This window comes from Aythya marila (genome assembly GCF_965140915.1).
Source record: "Aythya marila genome assembly, chromosome: 8".
In the NCBI taxonomy this organism is placed as follows: Eukaryota; Metazoa; Chordata; class Aves; order Anseriformes; family Anatidae; genus Aythya; species Aythya marila.
The window spans coordinates 4868467-4888353 of NC_139049.1; the positions used below are offsets into that span (position 1 = coordinate 4868467).

At 44.5% G+C, this 19887-nt stretch overlaps 2 protein-coding genes across 2 annotated transcripts; one reads left to right on the forward strand and one right to left on the reverse strand.

Annotated features, from left to right (window-relative positions):
- The first annotated feature begins 1239 nt into the window (after positions 1–1239).
- Positions 1240–9144, forward strand: LOC309880531 (pancreatic alpha-amylase-like). The gene is made up of 11 exons (XM_082765547.1): positions 1240–1456; positions 2800–3015; positions 3859–4005; positions 4303–4500; positions 5887–6117; positions 7016–7149; positions 7237–7359; positions 7474–7573; positions 7734–7855; positions 7965–8090; positions 8827–9144. The coding sequence occupies exons 2-11, from the start codon at positions 2848–2850 to the stop codon at positions 9014–9016; spliced, it is 1539 nt and encodes a 512-aa protein (XP_082621673.1). The 5' UTR covers positions 1240–1456; positions 2800–2847; the 3' UTR covers positions 9017–9144.
- A 5185-nt stretch (positions 9145–14329) lies between these two features.
- Positions 14330–19791, reverse strand: LOC309880772 (pancreatic alpha-amylase-like; the record flags this gene model as incomplete). Its single annotated transcript, XM_082766037.1, has 7 exons — positions 14330–14594; positions 17928–18055; positions 18165–18286; positions 18447–18546; positions 18661–18783; positions 18871–19004; positions 19753–19791. The coding sequence occupies 7 exons, from the start codon at positions 19789–19791 to the stop codon at positions 14461–14463; spliced, it is 780 nt and encodes a 259-aa protein (XP_082622163.1). The 3' UTR covers positions 14330–14460.
- Between the last annotated feature and the right edge of the window lie 96 nt (positions 19792–19887).

Consider the following 19887-nt stretch of genomic DNA (forward strand, 5'->3'; position numbering starts at 1 on the left):
TCTGTTGCATACTGAGGCTAGCGCAGCTTTCCAAAATCACATGGGAAACGTTGCAATGACACTTGTCGAGAAGGTCCAATAGATTTAAAGATAAAATTATTCTATAAAATATGAATTCACAAGTGATGGTGTGATAACAAGCTAGTGTAAAGATGTTTTGCCTTATCCCAGTTGAAGACAGTCTAAATCGGTTGCTGGACCAAAAAATACATTATGATAGCTGTTTTTCTGTATGATCTCAATTAACAGATACTCAAAAATGCCTTTACTTGAATTTTGATAAGTTTATTGCTGCATTCTTGTGTGGTCACTATACGTGTTTGTTAGTTTCTTACCTGTTTTTGGAGTAGCAGGCCAGGAACAATAAAACTACTTTATATGTGAGTGTCACAGGACAACAGCGTTCTTTGCATGTTGGATGGTAGAATGTCAACAGCCTGTTTCACAGATTTTATAACTCCACCTACTGATTATCAGTGTAATTAAGCCTGAGTGGCATGCAAGCAATCTACGCAAGAGGAAGGGGGAAATACCACTTGCTGTGTAGGCAAGGCACAATATTGGTACCAATTACTATTACCTGTTGATGAACCACTGATGGGAAAACTGGTGACCTCTTACATTCTTTGTCATGATGTCAGATGTGTTCTTTGCCAGGCGCTACCCCTGGCCAGCCTGCAAGAGCTGCCCCCAGTTGGCACTGGGGCACGCTGTAGGATTGCGGCTCCCTGCCCCTGGCACGATTGGCAGGATGATGTGAGGTGTGTCAGTCACAGCAGTGCCCCAGACCGAAGCGAGGCACGTTTCAGATGCTTCATAAATCTGACAGTCTTGATGTCGTCCTGAGGAGGCTGCTGTTCGGGCTGTCACGGGGCTGAGCTCAGCGCCCTTGGTGTAAGCGGGTTGTACGAGCCTGCTCTGCCAGCACCGGAGAGTGTCTGCCAGCTCTGAGACCTTCAGCAGGGTTCGCGCTGTTAAGATGCGAGAAAAAAAAAAAAAAGGGGTCTTTAAATAAAATAAAAGTTAATTTTTCTGTGGCCTGCCCCTCACAACCAAAGCTGTGTTAGCAGGGTTCCCGCTGCCATTACGCCACTAAGTCCTGTCACGGGGGCGAGGCCTCGCAGGGGCGGGGCGGCCCCAGGCCTCGGTGCGCTTCCCTTCACGGGGCGGCCGGCGGGGCCGGGCTGCTTGGCGGCGCCGAGCCGCGGGGAGCCCTCAGGAGCTGCGATGAACCAAGCCCCAAACGCTCCGTTTTTTCCCATCGCGAAGCAAGCCCCGTGCCACGCAGGAGTGAACAAGCTGTGCCGGCGGAACACGCTGTGAGAGGCTGCGCGGAGCAGAGCTTCTGGCCGGAGGACAGCCTGGCAGCCCACGCTTGGTGTGGATGGGATATGCTGAAAATGCTGAACTCTGCTTAGGCTGTGGACATTGGTGCGCATACCGATCTGTAATTCTTGTAAGTGTAGCATTGCAGTAACTTCTGCAATGTTTTCATACGCTGGTTTTAAGCCGTATAAGAATTGTGGCTGCTTTTGGACTGTAATTCTGTAAGAAATTTTAGATACTGATAATTTATGATTTTGGATCGTGTCATATTAGTTTTTTTTTATTAGATAGATGACACCAGGTATGAAAGACAGTGATTAATTTAGTAATGCACGCTCTCTTCTCCCACTTTTTTTTTTTTCCTTTTAGGAAAAAAAAATACTATTATTAGCACTTGTGGTATTTTGGAAATGCCAGCGGAGTTTTGTACCACTGACTTAACCCAGCAGAAGACAAGTTGGCAAGCCACGGTAGAGTTGTTCAGGAGCAACAATCCCATCCCATTTCCTCTGACTTGCAGCAGGTGCATCTCTGCCTGGCTCTCTCATCCTCCCAGTGGGAATACAGACCTTTTTTTTTTTCCTTTTTTTTTTTCTTCCCCATCCCCCATTTCAGAAGCATTTTGAGGCTAGACCCTTCAGTCTGCTGGGGCTTCCAACACCTCCATTCCCGTGTTGCTGCTTGTACTGACACCAGAACAGCCCTAAGCCTTATTCCAAAGAAACAAGATGCTACATTCAGTCTCCTCTTCGAGCACTAGGCCCTGGGCTATTTGGTCAAAATACATTCCTACTGCTTTGTGTAATTTAGTTGTTGCTTTCTCAATTGCATTATTTACTTTAAGGAAACAAGGACATGGATCTGCTTCTCTACCAGTAAAATTCTACAGCTATCACTGATTATAACATAAGCACACAACAGGAAAACGTTACATTAAACATTCAGTGGTTCTTAGGTTTGGAGTTGTTATGGTCGCTTCTGTATTTGAGGAATCTTCAATATTTGTGTTTGAATGGTGGACATCACGTCTATCATAACCTCCAAAATACCCTAATTTTCTTGGCAAGTCACGATAAGGAACATACGACTTTTCAAAGTCCTTTTTTAAATATGCACAAGTCATAGTAATGGATTATGAAAAAAAAAAAAAAGATGCCATGCAAGGATAAATAGCAACAGAGAGTATTATACATTAAAATGAAAAACAGAATGCCAGTTTCAGTCTATATAAACCACTCAATCCTTTGGTGTTTGTGATTAGTTTCATTTTTATACTAATACAAATACTACTTTGTGCATTAGAGACAGCCTATATTAAGCAACATCACCATTAGTACATGAAGTTCATGTGGCTTAGATAAAGCTAATTCTCAAATGGAATGAAAGTCAGGTGAAGTTAAATAAATACGATGCCAGGGATTAACATTTAAAAGTAAATGCCTGTTCTGTAATGTGTACTTTACCCTCTTGCAGGAGAATAGATAAGCAGTAAGAAGAGCACAACTGGTCACAGAGCACACCATGGGTATCTGTTTTCTTCTGTTAATTGTAGGGGTTTGCTGGGCACAGTACAACCCCAACACTCAGGCTGGGAGGACTTCTATTGTTCATCTCTTTGAATGGCGCTGGGCCGATATTGCTCTTGAGTGTGAACGCTATTTAGCTCCTAATGGATTTGGAGGAGTTCAGGTATGTCTGTTCCTATCAGTAGGTAGTAAAATTGCTTCATTGATGGTAATTTCTTTTTCAAATGAAAATATTCAATTTACCAAAGGACAGGTACTGAAACAGAAAAAAAAAGAATAAAAGAAATTGGTAGTGCGAGTAGTAAATGCTGGCAATATGTTCCTCAGCCATCATTATGTTAGAGTGAATTTATTTCATCACTCCAAAGCACATGTTTTGCTCTATGTGCTATTATGTTTAAATGAATTAGAATTGCTTATCACTGGCTAAACCTCTAAATCTTTTTTTTTTTTTTTTTTTTTTTAATACTACTGTGAATAACCTAAACTTATCTGCTTGATATTTAAATCAAAAGAAGTGCTTAAGAACTAGATAAACATAAAATTAAACTATGACTAAGAAAAATGAGCTCCCAGGAAAAGTACCAAAGTGCTGAAGATTTCAAATAAATTAAAATGCTACTAATTCTGTTCACCCAAGCTGGCAAGCTTCTCTCTGCCTGTCAGAGTGTCTGAGTACGCCATTAAAAGGCCCAGCTTCACATCATTTCAGACTATTTGATCTGGGAGGCATGCAGTCCAAAAGATGATTAGGAAACTATGTCCATGGACATAATTTTTCTAATATGTTTCTAACTGCTGAACATCTGGGCCTAAGTCTTTTAATTGCAGCTCACTACAGTTTAAGAAGAGGATACTGGGGATCTGTGTGTGTTAAGTATTGTGAGTTGCTTCCATTAAAGGGACCTTGTTTTATATTTTTATGTTCTTTCTCTAACAATACTGAGCAAACGTAATTAAACCATTATTGGTATCCTGTTACCAAGAGACACCATCTTATTCACAGATCTCACCTCCAAATGAAAACGTTATTGTTGCTGACCCCTGGCATCCATGGTGGGAAAGATACCAGCCAGTCAGCTACAAGCTTTGCACACGATCTGGAAATGAAACCGAATTTAGAGACATGGTGACCAGGTGCAACAGTGTTGGAGTAAGTGCTTAGAAAACCTTGTGGTGTGTGTAGCGCTAGGATATAGACATCAGCTAATGTAGAAGGGAAGACAAGGTAGCTGTGGAGTAAAGATGTTTTTCTTCTATGTGTTGAGCTGTGTGTTGTACCACAACTGCCGTATATTAATAAAAGAAGTATCTTAAATAAAATGTTGAGGGAAGCAAGCAAGCAGAAATAGGAGGATATGGCAGGAGGTAAGAGAAAGAGAACATTCTTCAGATAGTAGCACTATGGAAAGTAACTTTCTTAAACTGAAACATGAGCATCATTCTGTAGGTGCATATTTATGTGGATGCGGTAATCAACCATATGTGCGGAGGTACTGCTGGTGCTGGCAACCATTCTACTTGTGGAAGCTATTTCAATGCAAAGACTGAAGACTTTCCAGCTGTGCCATATTCTGCCTGGGACTTTAATGATGGTAAATGTAAATCTGAAAGTGGAGACATTGAGAACTATCATGATGCATCTCAGGTAAAACCTAAAACTATAAATGCATTTTTATGTCCATCTGTTTCAGGGCTGTTATTTCTTTGCTCCCTTTTACTGTCAGACATTATATAGAAAATAAAACTCATGGAAAACTATCCTAATTGATAATGGAGGTTAGCGTTACTATCATGAACTCCAGTTCTTTATCTAGAGCAAAGGGATAGGTCTACTTGAGCTAATGGCTCACCTTAAGATTTAAGTAATGTGCTTAGGTATTTTATAAGGAGAGTTTTAAAGATCATTAACTCTATTTAGGGATTCTTATTTGTGTTTTCTGTGCTTTAAAAAATATGAATTATTATTTACCCCTTGCTACAATTTGGAAGTTTTCTTTGGTCTTAATTTCAGAAGAGAGAGATTAGGATTTACTAAAGAAAAACAGTAAGGCTAAAATATTGAAAACCAACTTTCTTTTTAGAGATTTCCCTTGCTAAGAAAGACCTCCTTTTGTGCAGATAAGGGGAGTCTGTCTGTTCCTGTGTATCTAATTATATGGTCAGGACTTTAAAACTACCACAGAACTGAAATTATTTTATAAAGATAAATATGTGTTTTGCTTGAGCAATGTCATGCCTTTCAACTGTATTTAATCTTTCCTGAACCTAAGTTTAGGGGAGAGGAGTTTTAGGGAAATGGCAGAAGGGGGGAGATATAAATGTCTCTGGGATGTTGAGCAGCTGTAAAGGGTCATCTCTATTGTAGGTTCTTTAGTACAGGTTGCCACATAGGCTGATGTACCTTGCTGTTTCCACACAGATGTGTCCATAGCTGTGGAAACCCAACATAAGATTTATTAAACATATATTGAGTATACTGAAACACTTTTTTAAAATACTCTTTTTGTGGAAATCTATGACCATCATTCTGTATTTACAAAAACTAAGGCAAAAAAAGAGACAGAAGAGAAGAGTTTAATGTTTAGTAAGACTATAGAATTCAATATATTTTAAAGATTTTGAAATATCATTTCCAGAAATCTTACCTGCATCACAAAAGAAGTAAGTGGACTTGAAATAATAATGAATCCGCGTGTTAATACACTGGACTAAAAATAACATGATATTTTTGCCTTATACTTGCATTAAAAAGCTGATTATAGATTTAATTATGGCTCTCTGGTACATTCCTTCATCACTTGCAGCTGTGTATGCTGGGCAAATGTAGGCTTTGTAATGCTCCTTCTACGTAGAGGACTGTCCATGATGTCAGTCTAGATGACTGTCCAAGGTGTAAGATACGCATGGTGAATGATGAACAGGGAAGGTTTCCTTTTGTCGTTGTAACACAGAGAAATTCAAAGAAACATATATAGAACATTAGATTTAGGTTGCGGGGTGAAAAATGTTTCATTTCGGAATTTTCATACAGGTCCGAAACTGCCGCTTGGTTAATCTTCTTGATCTGGCCCTGGAGAAGGACTATGTGCGCTCCAAAGTTGCAGAGTATCTGAACTACCTCATTGATATTGGTGTAGCAGGGTTCCGGATTGATGCTGCCAAGCATATGTGGCCAGAGGATGTGAAGGCAATTTTATACAAGCTGAAAGACCTAAATACTAAGTGGTTTTCTGCAGGAGCTAAACCTTTCATTTATCAGGAGGTAATCTCTATTTTCTTAATTGTAGTTTACATACGTCTTTTTTGCAGACAGAGTGTAGACTCAGTCCTGTACCTAAAGCAGTGCTTTGCTTGAGCTGGGCCTGAGCAACTTTCAGTCTTGATCTATAGAAAGTGATGTCAAGATTTAACAACCATAATTTGAAATATCTAATTTGCCTGCAGAAGGTCATTGACATGAAAAGTGCCTCAATTGTTTTGCACCTTTTGGAGCTAGTTAACCTGGAAATCTTATTGAGATGTAATTTACTGCATTGAATTAAATGTAAAAATTCTGTCAATCTCAAAAAGGTAAGATTTCAGTCTCAGAATTTTAAATTATAAGTACATAAATTGCAACAGAGTATTATAAATGGTGATTACGTCTGAAATGGCAACTGATTGCATAATGGTCTGAAACTGTTTTCCCATGGCACAGCCAGTGTTCGTTTCACATTCCCAATTTGTGTATGATGTTTCAGAAAGAAATCCAAGTAAGAAAAACAAAAAATAGATTCCAGTCAGTAAAAGCTAAAGTTGCCAGATACATTATATTAAAAATGTGTTGCCAAAAGATCTAAGGCAAATAGGTAATTGTCCTTTACGTATATCATGAAATAAGTAATGAGGTTGCCCACGTGCTGGAAGCAGAGGTACTGGTGCTTACATTTTAGATAAAGCTCCTGCGGCCCAAGCTATAATTATGCAGTAGTCATCGGACACAGTAAATAGATTGAGGTTGGAGATGCAAAAAAAAAAAATATAGTGAGTTTGAGATAAAATTAACAAAATAGCAATCAATGCAATATTGAAAAGAAATCAGATAGTAATATTAGCAAAAGTAGTGACTTTTCATTACCCCTTTCTGTTCTAGTTGTAAGGAATGTTCTTTCACGTATTAGGTAATTGACTTGGGTGGCGAGCCAATTACAGGCAGTCAGTACTTTGGAAATGGCCGAGTGACCGAATTCAAATACGGCGCAAAACTGGGGACAGTGATCCGCAAGTGGAATGGAGAAAAGATGGCCTACTTAAAGTAAGGGCGCCCATCGTGCAGCTTGCCTAGGATATGCTGGATGCACAGCTTGGCGGGGTAGATTCAAGTCCTTGTGTTTTTGGCCAGGAACTGGGGAGAAGGCTGGGGCTTTGTGCCTTCTGACAGAGCCTTGGTCTTTGTGGATAACCATGACAACCAGCGGGGGCACGGGGCTGGTGGAGCTTCCATTCTCACCTTCTGGGATGCCAGGTAAGGAATGCGGGGTTGTCTGGCTGATGCCTCTTCCTCTTGCTGATTTGTTTGTCTCTTTGTTCCCCAGCATGCTTTCTCTAGCCACGTCTCATTATGCTTTTGGCCCAACAGGCTTTATAAAATGGCCGTTGGTTTCATGTTGGCTCATCCGTATGGATTCACACGTGTGATGTCAAGTTATCGTTGGACAAGAAATTTTGTAAATGGGAAGGTAAGTTTGTAACACTCAAGATTCACGTTTGCTAAACTTCTCAAGTGATTTCTCTGTCCAATCCTGGATCGGGTGGGTGGAAATTAGGTGCGCCATCCATCCCGCATTTTGATCTGCTTTTTCCAGTAAGAACTTTCAAATGTCTCTTTTCAATAAAAAGGATGCCAATGACTGGATTGGACCACCTAGCAACACGGATGGATCAACAAAGTCGGTTACAATCAATGCGGACACCACCTGTGGCAACGACTGGGTATGTGAGCATCGCTGGCGGCAAATAAGGTAGGAGACTCTGGAGCAAAACGCAGTAAAAGCAGTGACTTTTGCATGATGAGCCTCTTGGCTGTGGAGCTCTTGCAACTCCAGTGACAGCCATTCCTGGCATTTTCAGGAACATGGTTATCTTCCGTAACGTGGCAGACGGCCAGCCTTTCTCAAACTGGTGGGACAATGGCAGCAATCAAGTAGCTTTTGGCCGTGGCAATAAAGGCTTCATCGTCTTTAATAATGACGACTGGTAAGTTGGTGGGAGAGACTGTATCCCCGAGGAGAAGCAGAACTCCCCAGACGGAATGCTGAAAGGGCTCAGGTGTTGGGAGGGGGGATGTCCTTCAGCTAGAGTGCTGACGGGTGAATGGAGAACATCGAAAGCAAGGCTGAGGTGTCTGAGTGGAGCGTCTGAAGACGTACAGATTGCTCGTTAGCATCTTGAGCATCCCATTCCTGTGGTCTGCCGCATATATCGTGTCATCTCCAGTACACCCACAGATGAGTTCACATGAGAAGAGGCTGAGGCTGTGGACAGAGCAGTGCCCAAGGATGGAAGCAGTAGGAGCTGAAGTTTTGGTAGTTCTGAGCGGGGCAGGCACTCTCTCACTTCCCTCATCCAAACTTGCCCGTCCAATCCAAGCCAGTCCAAGCCCGTTCAACCCTAATGGATTGAACGCTCATCACAATTAGGATTACCTTTAGCAGCACGCGTCCTGTTGTGAAGCTCTTTTATGCTTTGATTTTGTCCTGTTCTTTTCTTCCAATGAGAACAACTCCTACAGCCTGATCTAGATTCACACAGTGGCCTCCCCATTTCTGGAAAAGGAGTGCAGGGAGAGAAGCAGGGTCAGGCTTGGTAACTCCCTTGCATCGCATTGCCTTTCCAAGTCATGCAATAGCATCAGCTTCAGAATTCCTTTACCCAGTTGCAAATATCTGTTTTGAAAACAACAGAGAAGCAACGTTCACTGATTTTCACACAGGTACATGAACGTCAATTTGCAAACTGGTCTGCCTGCTGGTACCTACTGTGATGTTATTTCTGGACAAAAGGAGGGCAACGCGTGTACTGGAAAGCAGGTGTATGTTTCTGGGGATGGAACGGCTAACTTCCAGATCAGTAACACTGACGAAGATCCATTTGTTGCAATTCATGTTGATGCCAAGTTATAACTTCAATCAGAATTTGTTTCTCTCCCGGTGGTCTGTACATATGCTGTTTCCCCCATTTGCAATTCCCTGGTGTTCAAGATCCTGTGACTCTCCGTTCCCAGTGAACAATAAATGGCAATCAATCTGAAGAGTGATGTCTTTCCTCCTAATGAACTGGGTCATAGTAGCATTATCATGTCATAACTGGGGGCCATACCATTGGCAGCTCTTAAGGTTACCAAGAGAGCACTGCATTTCCCAGATCTCAGAAACACAGAAGAAAATAAAAAATAAGACAAAAGAAGCCAGCACCTGAGCAAGTTAAAATGTTCCAATGCCAAGGCCGATAGGTGCACGCATAGCTGTAAGCTGGAGCAAACACACTGGGGCAGGCAGCCTCTGCTTGCCGGCAGTATGTCCTTTCTCTGGGGCAAAGCCAGTGTGGAGCCCAGGTCAGCAGATGAAGCTCGGCTGCGCCAATCAGTTATTCCAGACTTTGACATCAGTCAAGCCAGTGTGTGACCTGCTTCACACTCCGTTTATGTCTTTATCAAAGAAAAGATCGGTACTCCCTCTGATATCCCCAGTGGCTTCCTGCAATTTAACGGTCATGCTGGCTGTTCCACAGGCTGTTCCACCTCTTTATTTATTTATTTTTATTTTTATTTTTGTTTTTTTTTTTTATTTTTATTTATTTTTATTTATTTTTATGTTTATTTTTATTTTTATTTCTATTTTTATTTCTATTTTTATTTTTATTTTTATTTTTTATCTTATTTTTGATGTTGGTTTGCTCTTTAGGTGTTTTTTTCATGCTCATGTTAACGTGCAGTCTATCACTCACAAAGTGTGTGATTCTATACTAGCTATGTGATGAACATTACCTAATCCCAAATGTAAACGTCTAGCCATAAAGATTGCAAGCTCTAACCACCATAACTTTTGTGGAAAATGATTGAAATGACACATATCCACCGGTGGTTTCTGTAAGTATTAGGCAATAAAGGCATGCAGAATACAGAGAGGGATATATCCCTGCTTGTAATCATTCCTCAATCCAAATGTTCCATGATGTTTGAGTGCAGCATTTATTTTATGTGATGTAGCAATTGAAGAGTCAGTCTTTGCTGTCTGTTTCATTCTAGAACGTCAAAGAAAATAATTACTGTCACTGTCTTCTTAAGTGAATTCAAAATTTGGTCGCCAATCTGTTCACTGCTTTTGAAAGATCAGGGCTGCACCCAGTCCCTGAAAAGGTGTTGGAACAACTTGTTCTGGACGCTATCTCCAAGCAATTCAAAGAGAAGAATGTTATTTGCAGTAGTCAGCACGGATTCACCAAGGGGAAGTCGTGCTCGACCAACCTTGTTGCCTTCTATAATGGCATCACCAGCTGGGTAGATGGGGGGAGAGCAGTGGATGTGATCTACCTTGACTTTAGCAAGGCTTTCCATACTGTCTCCCATGACATCCTGCTAGCAAAGCTAAGAAAGTGTGGGATAGAGGAGTGGACAGTAAGGTGGGTTGAGAACTGGCTGACTGGCCGAGCTCAGGGGGTGGTGATCGGTGGCGCAGAGTCTGGCTGGAGACCCGTGAGTAGCGGTTTTCCCCAGGGGTCGGTGTTGGGCCCGGTGTTGCTCAACATCTTCATCGATGACCTTGATGAGGGAATAATGTCTGCCCTCAGCAAGTACGCCAATGACACAAAGCTGGGAGGAGTGGCTGATGCGCCAGAAGGCTGTGCTGTCATTCAGCAAGACCTGGACAGGTTGGAGAGATGGGCAGGAAGAAACCAAATGAGGTTTAATAAGAGCGAGTGTAGAGTCCTGCACCTGGGAAGGAACAACCGCACGTATCAATACAGGCTGGGGGGCGACCTGCTGGAGAGGAGCTCTGAGGAGAAGGCCGTCCTGGTGGACGACACGTTGACCATGAGCCAGCAGTGTGCTCTGGTGGCCAAGAGGGCCAATGGGATCCTGGTGTGCATGAAAAGGAGCGTGGCCAGCAGGTAATGGAGGTGATCCTCCCCCTCTACTCTGCCCTGGTCAAGCCTCACCTGGAGTACTGTGTCCAGTTCTGGGCTCCCCAGTACAAAAAAAAAAGACAGGGATCTCCTGGAAAGAGTCCAGCGGAGGGCCACAAAGATGATAGGGGGCCTGGAGCATCTTCCCTATGAAGAAAGGCTGAGAGACGTGGCTCTGTTCAGCCTGGAGAAAAGAAGACTGAGAGGGGATCTCATCAATGTGTATAAATACCTGAGGTGTGGGAGACAGAGGGATTTGGCCAACTTCTTTTCAGTGGTTTGTGGGGACAGAACAAGGTGGAGCAAGATGGAGCACAGGAAGTTGCGCACCAACATGCGAAAGAATTTCTTCACGGTGAGGGTGACGGAGCGCTGGAACAGGCTGCCCAGGGAGGTTGTGGAGTCTCCTTCTCTGGAGATATTCAAGGCCTGTCTGGACGCCTACCTGGGCAGCCTGCTCTAAGGAACCTGCTTTGGCAGCATGGTTGGACCCGATGATCTTTTGAGGTCCCTTCCAACCCCTACGATTCAGTGATTCTGTGATTCTGTGACCCAGCGTTTGTTTTTGTTCCTTTTGTTTCAAGCTCTTTTTGGTACATATTTGCTTCCTAAAACAATACAAAGAAGGTGAAAAAAGCAAGTGTCTTCCTGAACAACAACAGGTCTTTGAGATGAGTCAGGAAACCTAGAGGTACTGTCAAGATTATTGCTGATCTTCAGGTTTTTCAGAATTAGTTAGCACTGTTTTCTTCATTATTATTTCTTCTGCTTTCTATGCAGTGGTACCATTAAGTCTTCATGCAAACTAATGCTCGTGCCGGCTGTTCCAAAGGTAAAAGTGAAATGTAGGTCTTTCTCAGGCATACTCAACTTAGACCTTGTGAACCAGTTTAAAGGCAGAAATCCTACTTGCATGTGTTAATATAGAGTATTAATTCCAGTGGTACGTGCAGTGCTGAGGCCGAGTCTTCAATTTCTACATCACGTAAAATACACGCTGCAGTCCAACATGATGGAAGATTTGGATTCAGACATGATCACAAGCCAAGACACATCCATCTGACAGATGATGCCAAGCTGGGGAGATGTGTCTATCTGCCAGAGGGTAGGAAGGCCCTGCAGCGGGACCTGTACAGCTTGGATTGATGGGCAGAGGCCAAGGGGATAACGTTCAACACGGCTAAGTGCTGGCTCCTGCCCTCTGGCCACAACAACTCCATGCAGCGCCACAGGCTTGGGGCCGAGTGGCTGGAAAGCAATTATTATTATAAGAGGATATGGGGGTGTTGGTCAATGCTCACCTGAGCACGAGCCAGCAGTGTGCCCAGGTGGCCCAGAAGGCCGATGGCGTCCTGTCTTGTATCAGGAATAGTGTAGCCAGCAGGACCGGGGAGGTGACCGCTCCCTGTACTCTGCTTTGGCAAGGCCGCACCTCGACTACTGTGTTCAGTTTTGGGCCCCTTAGTACAAGAAGGACACCAAGGCCCTGGAGCTGGTCCAGAGAAGGGCTACAAAGTTGGCAAAGTGTCTGGAACACAAGTCTTATGAGGAGTGGCTGAGAGAACTGGGGTTGTTTAGTCTAGAGAAGAGGAGGTTCAGTGCAGGCCTTACTGCTCCCTACAGCGACCCTAGAGGAAGGTGTGGGGAGCTGGCGGCCGGCCTCCTCTTGCGCATTACTAGTGACAAGAGGGGATGGCCTCAAGTTGCACCAGGGGTGGTTCAAGTTGGAAATTAGGAGACATTTCTTCTCAGAAAGAGCAGTTAGGCACTGGAATGGGTTTCCAGGGAAGTGGTAGAGTCACCGTCCCTGGGGGTGTTCAAGGAAGGATTGGACTTGGTGCATAGGGACATGGTTTAGTGGGTGACCCTAGTGGTAGGGGGATGATCTGGGATGACCAGATGATCTGGGAGGCCTTTTCCAACCTTAATGATCCTGTGATTCCACGATCTCTGCATTCTGCATGCCTTTGTTGCCTGTTATTTATGGACACCTCAGGTGGATGTACATGTAGGTCATTTCAATCGTTTTCCACAGAAGGTACGGTGGTTAGAGCTTGCAATCTTTATGGCTAGACTTTTACATTTGGGGTTAGGTAATGTCTGTCTAATAGTTAGCAGAGAACCATCCAGTTTCTGAGTGTTAGACCTGAATGTCAACATGGGCCGGAACCAAAACTAAACAACAATCAAGGAAGCAACCAACCAAAACCAAAATCAACCAACCAAAACAAACAAACAAAAAACTTTACAACAACCTAGTGCAGCATGGAGACGAGCATACGCTGTGCTCCACTCTCTGTCAGGATATCCATTGCAAACCTGTCTTTTGCCCCTGGGATCAGGCCAGGCAGCACTCCTGCCCCTTTGAAAGAGGCTGGCTCCCCATTCCAGTTGCTGCTTGACTGCCCGGAGCCTGTTGCTTGCAGTGTGGGATAGCACAAGACAACCCAGATGGCAGTGAAAGATTTTGGTCAAGCCACATCTGCACAGACAGCGAATGACTTAGCGTTATTTGCTTGGAAGAAAACAGTTGTCTTACTCATGAGATATGTTATGAACAAATTATTGATGGCCACCATTTCCAGAGAACGCTTCCTAGCAAATCGGTAACCTTTAATTAAGAGTGTTCATTTGCAGCACTTGTTTTGATAAGAATAACCTCGGGATAGCTTACAGTTTCTGCACTCTAAATTAGAGGTATCTGAGATAGTTTTCTTCTGATGTTCTTTTGTTTTTATTCTTGTTTGTTTGTGTTTTTTTTTTGTTGTTGTTGTTGTTTGTGTTTTTTTGTTTGTTTGTTTTGTTTTGTTTTGTTTTCCCTCTGCACAGCTCCAAAACTGTGAAGGTTATAGACTGATTTTAAAGTGCAGCTTGTCAAAAAACAGAGCGTTAAACTTTGTGCTGTTTGGGAGAGAGGAGATCTGCTGGCTGCAAAAATTAAAGAAAAGCTACTACCTCCATTTTTTAGTGTCCTGATGAAGGATGAAGTGACACAAACTTGTCCTTACATGCCAAGCCCCTATAGTGTCACAAGAAGCAAGAGATCGCAGTGGAATGAAACTGAGACACAGCAGAGCTACTTCAACACAGAGACAATATTATGCTGTGCTTTCACTATCATCAAGAGGACTAAGTGATGTTTGGCTATGCAGCTCACTTCACATTTACCAGTGGAACAGCCAGCATGGCTGATAGCAGCTGGGAAATGCAGTGCTCTCTTGGTAGCCTTAAGAGGTACCAATGGTATGGCCCCCAGTTATGATGTGATAATGCTACTACAATCCAGTTCATTAGGAGAAAAGACATCACTCTTCAGTTTGATTGCCGTTTATTGTTCACTGGGAACAGAGAGTCACAGGATCTTAAACACCAGGGAATCGCAAATGGGGGAAACAGCATACGTACAGACGGACAGGAGAGAAACAAATTCTGATTGAAGATATTACTTGGCATCAATGTGAATTGCAACAAATGGATCTTCGTCAGTGTTACTGATCTGGAAGTTAGCCATTCCATCCCCGGAAACATACATCTGCTTTAGAACTATAGAACTAGGGTGCCACTGTGTAAATCTAGCTCAGGCAGCAGGAGTTGTTCTCATTGGAAGGAAAGAACAGGACAAAATCAAAGCATAAAAGAGCTTCACAACAGGACGCGTGCTGCTAAAGGTAATCTTTAAAAAAAATCCGCAACTACGACATCATCAGCATAAGTGATACCTGGTGGGATGAGTCCTGTGACTGGGGTGTTGCGATAGATGGTTACAGGCTCTTCAGGAGGGACAGGCAGGGTAGGCGAGGTGGTGGGGTGGCAATGTATGTGAAGCAGGGGCTGGACTGTGTGGAACTTCAGGTCGGCAATGGCAAAGTTGAGAGCCTCTGGGTAAGGATCAAGGGACGAACGAATAAAGGGGATGTCATTGTGGGAGTCTATTACAGACCGCCTGGCCAGGACGATAGCGCCGATAAATTATTCTTTACAGAACTAAGAGAGGCCTCGAGATTAACTCCCCTTGTCCTTATGGGGGACTTCAACTTGCCAGACGTTAACTGGGTGTGCCACACGGCTGACACGAGCAAGTCCAGGAGGTTCATGAAGCACCTAGATGATAACTTCTTGGTGCAGGTGCTAACGGAGCCAACTAGGAAAGGTGCCCTCCTAGACTTGTTGCTAGAAAACAGAGAGGGTCTGGTGGGAGATGTGGTGATTGGTGGCCGCCTTGGTCATAGCGACCATGAAGTGGTTGAGTTCAAAATTTACGGTGACAGAAGGAAAAGTGCCACCAAAACCTCATCCCTAGATATGGGGAAAGTGGACTTCAGGCTGCTCAGGGAACTAGTCAGCAAGGTCCCCTGGGAAACTGCTCTTGAAGGCCTCGATGTCCACCAGTGCTGGTCATTCTTTAAGCGATGCCTCCTAGAAGCACAAGATCAGGCAATTCCTAAATATCGCAAGTCAGGCAGGCGGGGCAGGAGGCCGGCGTGGCTGACCAGGAACATTCTAATGGAGATTAGGCGGAAACAGAGAGTGTTTCGCTACTGGAAGGAGGGCCAGGTGTCATGGAAAGAATACAGGGATGCTGTTCGTGTTTGTAGGGAGAAAATTCGTGTGGCCAAAGCACACCTAGAGTTGAAGCTGGCTGTGTCTGTGAGAGAAAATAAAAAGGGTTTTTTAGATATGTGAATGGAAAAAGGAGAACTAAAGAATACATAGGGCCGCTCCTTGATAGGGAAGGTCTCCTCACAGACAATGACATAGGCAAAGCAGAGACGCTTAACGCCTTCTTTGCCTCTGTCTTCAATGCCGATGATGGGCTTTGGGACCCAGGGTGCCCTGAGCTGGAGGACCGGGACAGTGGGGATGACAAACTCCCAACTGACCCTGAACGTGTGCAGGATTTGCTACTCCACCTGGATTCCTACAAGTCCATGGGTCTGGATGGGATTCATCCCCGGGTGCTGAAAGAGCTGGCGGACGTCATCGCGGAACCTCTCTCAATTATTTTTCAACGATCCTGGGAATTTGGAGAGGTCCCGGTAGACTGGAAGCTGGCAAATGTTGTGCCGATTTTCAAGAAGGGTCAGAAAGAAGACCCTAGCAATTACAGGCCTGTCAGTCTCACGTCAGTGCCTGGTAAAATCATGGAGAAGATGGTTCTCGAACTTATTGAGGCACACCTGGGGGACAAAGCAGTCATTGGTCCCAGCCAGCATGGGTTTGTGAAGGGTAGGTCCTGCCTAACTAACCTGATTTCCTTTTATGATAAGATCACCCGTATGGTGGACCAAGGGAAACCAGCTGATGTGATTTTTTTGGACTTCAGCAAGGCTTTTGACACAGTTTCCCATAGGATCCTACTGGACAAAATGTCCACCATACAGCTAAATAAAAACATCATACGATGGGTGAGCAATTGGCTAACGGGCAGGGCCCAAAGGGTTATGGTAAATGGAGCTGCGTCAGGCTGGCGGGCGGTCACCAGTGGGGTCCCTCAAGGCTCCATTTTAGGGCTGGTACTTTTCAATATTTTTATAAACGAACTGGATGTAAGAATAGAAGGTATTTTGAGCAAGTTTGCTGATGACACCAAACTTGGAGGAGTTGTGGACTCGAATGAGGGTGGAAAGGCCTTGCAGAGGGATCTGGATAGGTTGGAGAGCTGGGCGATCACCAACCGCATGAAGTTCAATAAGAGCAAGTGCCGGGTCCTGCACCTGGGACGGGGAAACCCTGGCTGCACGTACAGGCTGGGCGATGAGACGCTGGAGAGCAGCCTAGAAGAGAGGGATCTGGGGGTCGTGGTAGACAGCAAGTTGAATATGAGCCAGCAGTGTGCCCTGGCAGCCAGGAGGGCCAATCGTGTCCTGGGGTGCATCAAGCACGGCATCGCTAGTAGGTCAAGGGAGGTGATTGTCCCGCTCTACTCTGCGCTGGTGCGGCCTCACCTCGAGTACTGTGTGTAGTTCTGGGCACCACAGTATAAAAAGGACATGAAACTGTTGGAAAGTGTCCAGAGGAGGGCTACGAAGATGGTGAAAGGCCTGGAGGGGATGACGTACAAAGAACGGCTGAGGTCACTGGGCCTGTTCAGCCTGGAGAAGAGGAGGCTGAGGGGAGACCTCATCACAGTCTACAACTTCCTCGTAAGGGGGTGTCGAGAGGCAGGAGACCTTTTCTCCATTAACACCAGTGACAGGACCCGCGGGAACGGGGTTAAGCTGAGGCAGGGGAAATTTAGGCTTGACATCAGGAGGGGATTCTTCACAAAGAGGGTGGTTGCACACTGGAACAGGCTCCCCAGGGAAGTGGTCACTGCACCGAGCCTGTCTGAATTTAAGAAGAGATTGGACTGTGCACTTAGTCACATGGTCTGAACTTTTGGGTAGACCTGTGCGGTGTCAAGAGTTGGACTTGATGATCCTTAAGGGTCCCTTCCAACTCAGGATATTCTATGATTCTATGATAATCCTAATTGTGATGAGCGTTCAATCCATTAGGGTTGAACGGGCTTGGACTGGCTTGGATTGGACGGGCAAGTTTGGATGAGGGAAGTGAGAGAGTGCCTGCCCCGCTCAGAACTACCAAAACTTCAGCTCCTACTGCTTCCATCCTTGGGCACTGCTCTGTCCACAGCCTCAGCCTCTTCTCATGTGAATTCATCTGTGGATGTACTGGAGATGACACGATATATGCGGCAGACCACAGGAATGGGATGCTCAAGATGCTAACGAGCAATCTGTACGTCTTCAGACGCTCCACTCAGACACCTCAGCCTTGCTTTCAATGTTCTCCATTCACCTGTCAGCGCTCTAGCTGAAGGACATCCCCCCTCCCAACACCTAAGCCCTTTCAGCATTCCGTCTGGGGAGTTCTGCTTCTCCTTGGGGATACGGTCTCTCCCACCAACTTACCAGTCGTCATTATTAAAGACGATGAAGCCTTTATTGCCACGGCCAAAAGCTACTTGATTGCTGCCATTGTCCCACCAGTTTGAGAAAGGCTGGCCGTCTGCCACGTTACGGAAGATAACCATGTTCCTGAAAATGCCAGGAATGGCTGTCACTGGAGTTGCAAGAGCTCCACAGCCAAGAGGCTCATCATGCAAAAGTCACTGCTTTTACTGCGTTTTGCTCCAGAGTCTCCTACCTTATTTGCCGCCAGCGATGCTCACAAACCCAGTTGTTGCCACAGGTGGTGTCCGCATTGATTGTAACCGACTTTGTTGATCCATCCGAGTTGCTAGGTGGTCCAATCCAGTCGTTGACGTCCTTTTTATTGAAAAGAGACATTTGAAAGTTCTTACTGGAAAAAGCAGAGCAAAAAGCTGGATGGATGGCGCACCTAATTTCCACCCACCCGATCCAGGATTGGACAGAGAAATCACTTGAGAAGTTTAGCAAACGTGAATCTTGAGTGTTACAAACTTACCTTCCCATTTACAAAATTTCTTGTCCAACGATAACTTGACATCACACGTGTGAATCCATACGGATGAGCCAACATGAAACCAACGGCCATTTTATAAAGCCTGTTGGGCCAAAAGCATAATGAGACGTGGCTAGAGAAAGCATGCTGGGGAACAAAGAGACAAACAAATCAGCAAGAGGAAGAGGCATCAGCCAGACAACCCCGCATTCCTTACCTGGCATCCCAGAAGGTGAGAATGGAAGCTCCACCAGCCCCGTGCCCCCGCTGGTTGTCATGGTTATCCACAAAGACCAAGGCTCTGTCAGAAGGCACAAAGCCCCAGCCTTCTCCCCAGTTCCTGGCCAAAAACACAAGGACTTGAATCTACCCCGCCAAGCTGTGCATCCAGCGTATCCTAGGCAAGCTGCACGATGGGTGCCCTTACTTTAAGTAGGCCATCTTTTCTCCATCACACTTGCGGATCACTGTCCCCAGCTTTGCGCCGTATTTGAATTCGGTCACTCGGCCATTTCCAAAGTACTGACTGCCTGTAATTGGCTCACCACCCAAGTCTATTACCTAGTACAGGAAGCAGAAGGTAATCATCTTTCCTGTTCCCATAGAGAGGAAAAATTTGCTGTCCCTTCAGCATAAGGTGGTGGTCTCTCCACTGGCCATTTATACTCCTGCAAGATGACAAAGTTCCTTTTGCAGTTGTAGATTTCTCAGAGATAAACACTATCAGTTCTTGTTTGGCTAGCAAGCTGGGTATCACTCTTCCATTCTGTTTTTTTTTTTTCTTGTTTGTCTGTTTTTTTTCCTGTATTGCCGCACAGCTGAAGATAAAATACCTTTTCACAATGTTTATGCCTTATCATTAAACAAGCAGTCTGTGCGCAGTTCACCCAAATTTGGGACTGTATTCTTTCCAGTCATATAAACAAAGATAATGTATCAGAAATTAGCCCAGGCGTGACACGTGGACCCTTGAGGGGAGCTCTGGAACATGAAATGAAAGGCATTATAAGACAAGTGGAACTCTAATAGGTCTCAGAGAATGAATGAATTCAGAGGCATTCAGAGGCATCTAGCACTCAGGATTAATCCCAGCTCACACCTGGCTACCAGACCAGCCTCTCTCAGTCAATAGCTGATGCATCACACAACACTTTGTGAGGCTTGAGCAGCTGAATAACGTACCTTTAGCTTAATACAAGTCTCGAGGGAATGGTGTTTTAAAATTTGACCATGCATTGGGTTGGTCTTGGTAATAATGACAGTCAATAGGTTTGTTCTCACTATCCTCATAATCACAATTTGTAATCACCTCACTGGTTGCTTGCTGTTGGAATGTAGACAAGGTCATGTGTGGAGCTGGTGTATATTTTTGTAAGAATGAATTGACTCCTTTTACTTATGATGTTAGAATCCTTATTCCCTCTTGCTCCCATTTGGAACAGTT

Excerpts from the sequence above, each read along its gene's own strand:
- LOC309880531 (XM_082765547.1), top strand. The coding sequence starts at position 2,848 with ATGGGTATCTGTTTTCTTCTGTTAATTGTAGGGGTTTGCTGGGCACAG. Across the intron at positions 6,118-7,015 it reads AACCTTTCATTTATCAGGAG|GTAATTGACTTGGGTGGCGA; the intron begins GTAATCTCTATT and ends TTCACGTATTAG. Across the intron at positions 7,360-7,473 it reads CTCACCTTCTGGGATGCCAG|GCTTTATAAAATGGCCGTTG; the intron begins GTAAGGAATGCG and ends TTGGCCCAACAG.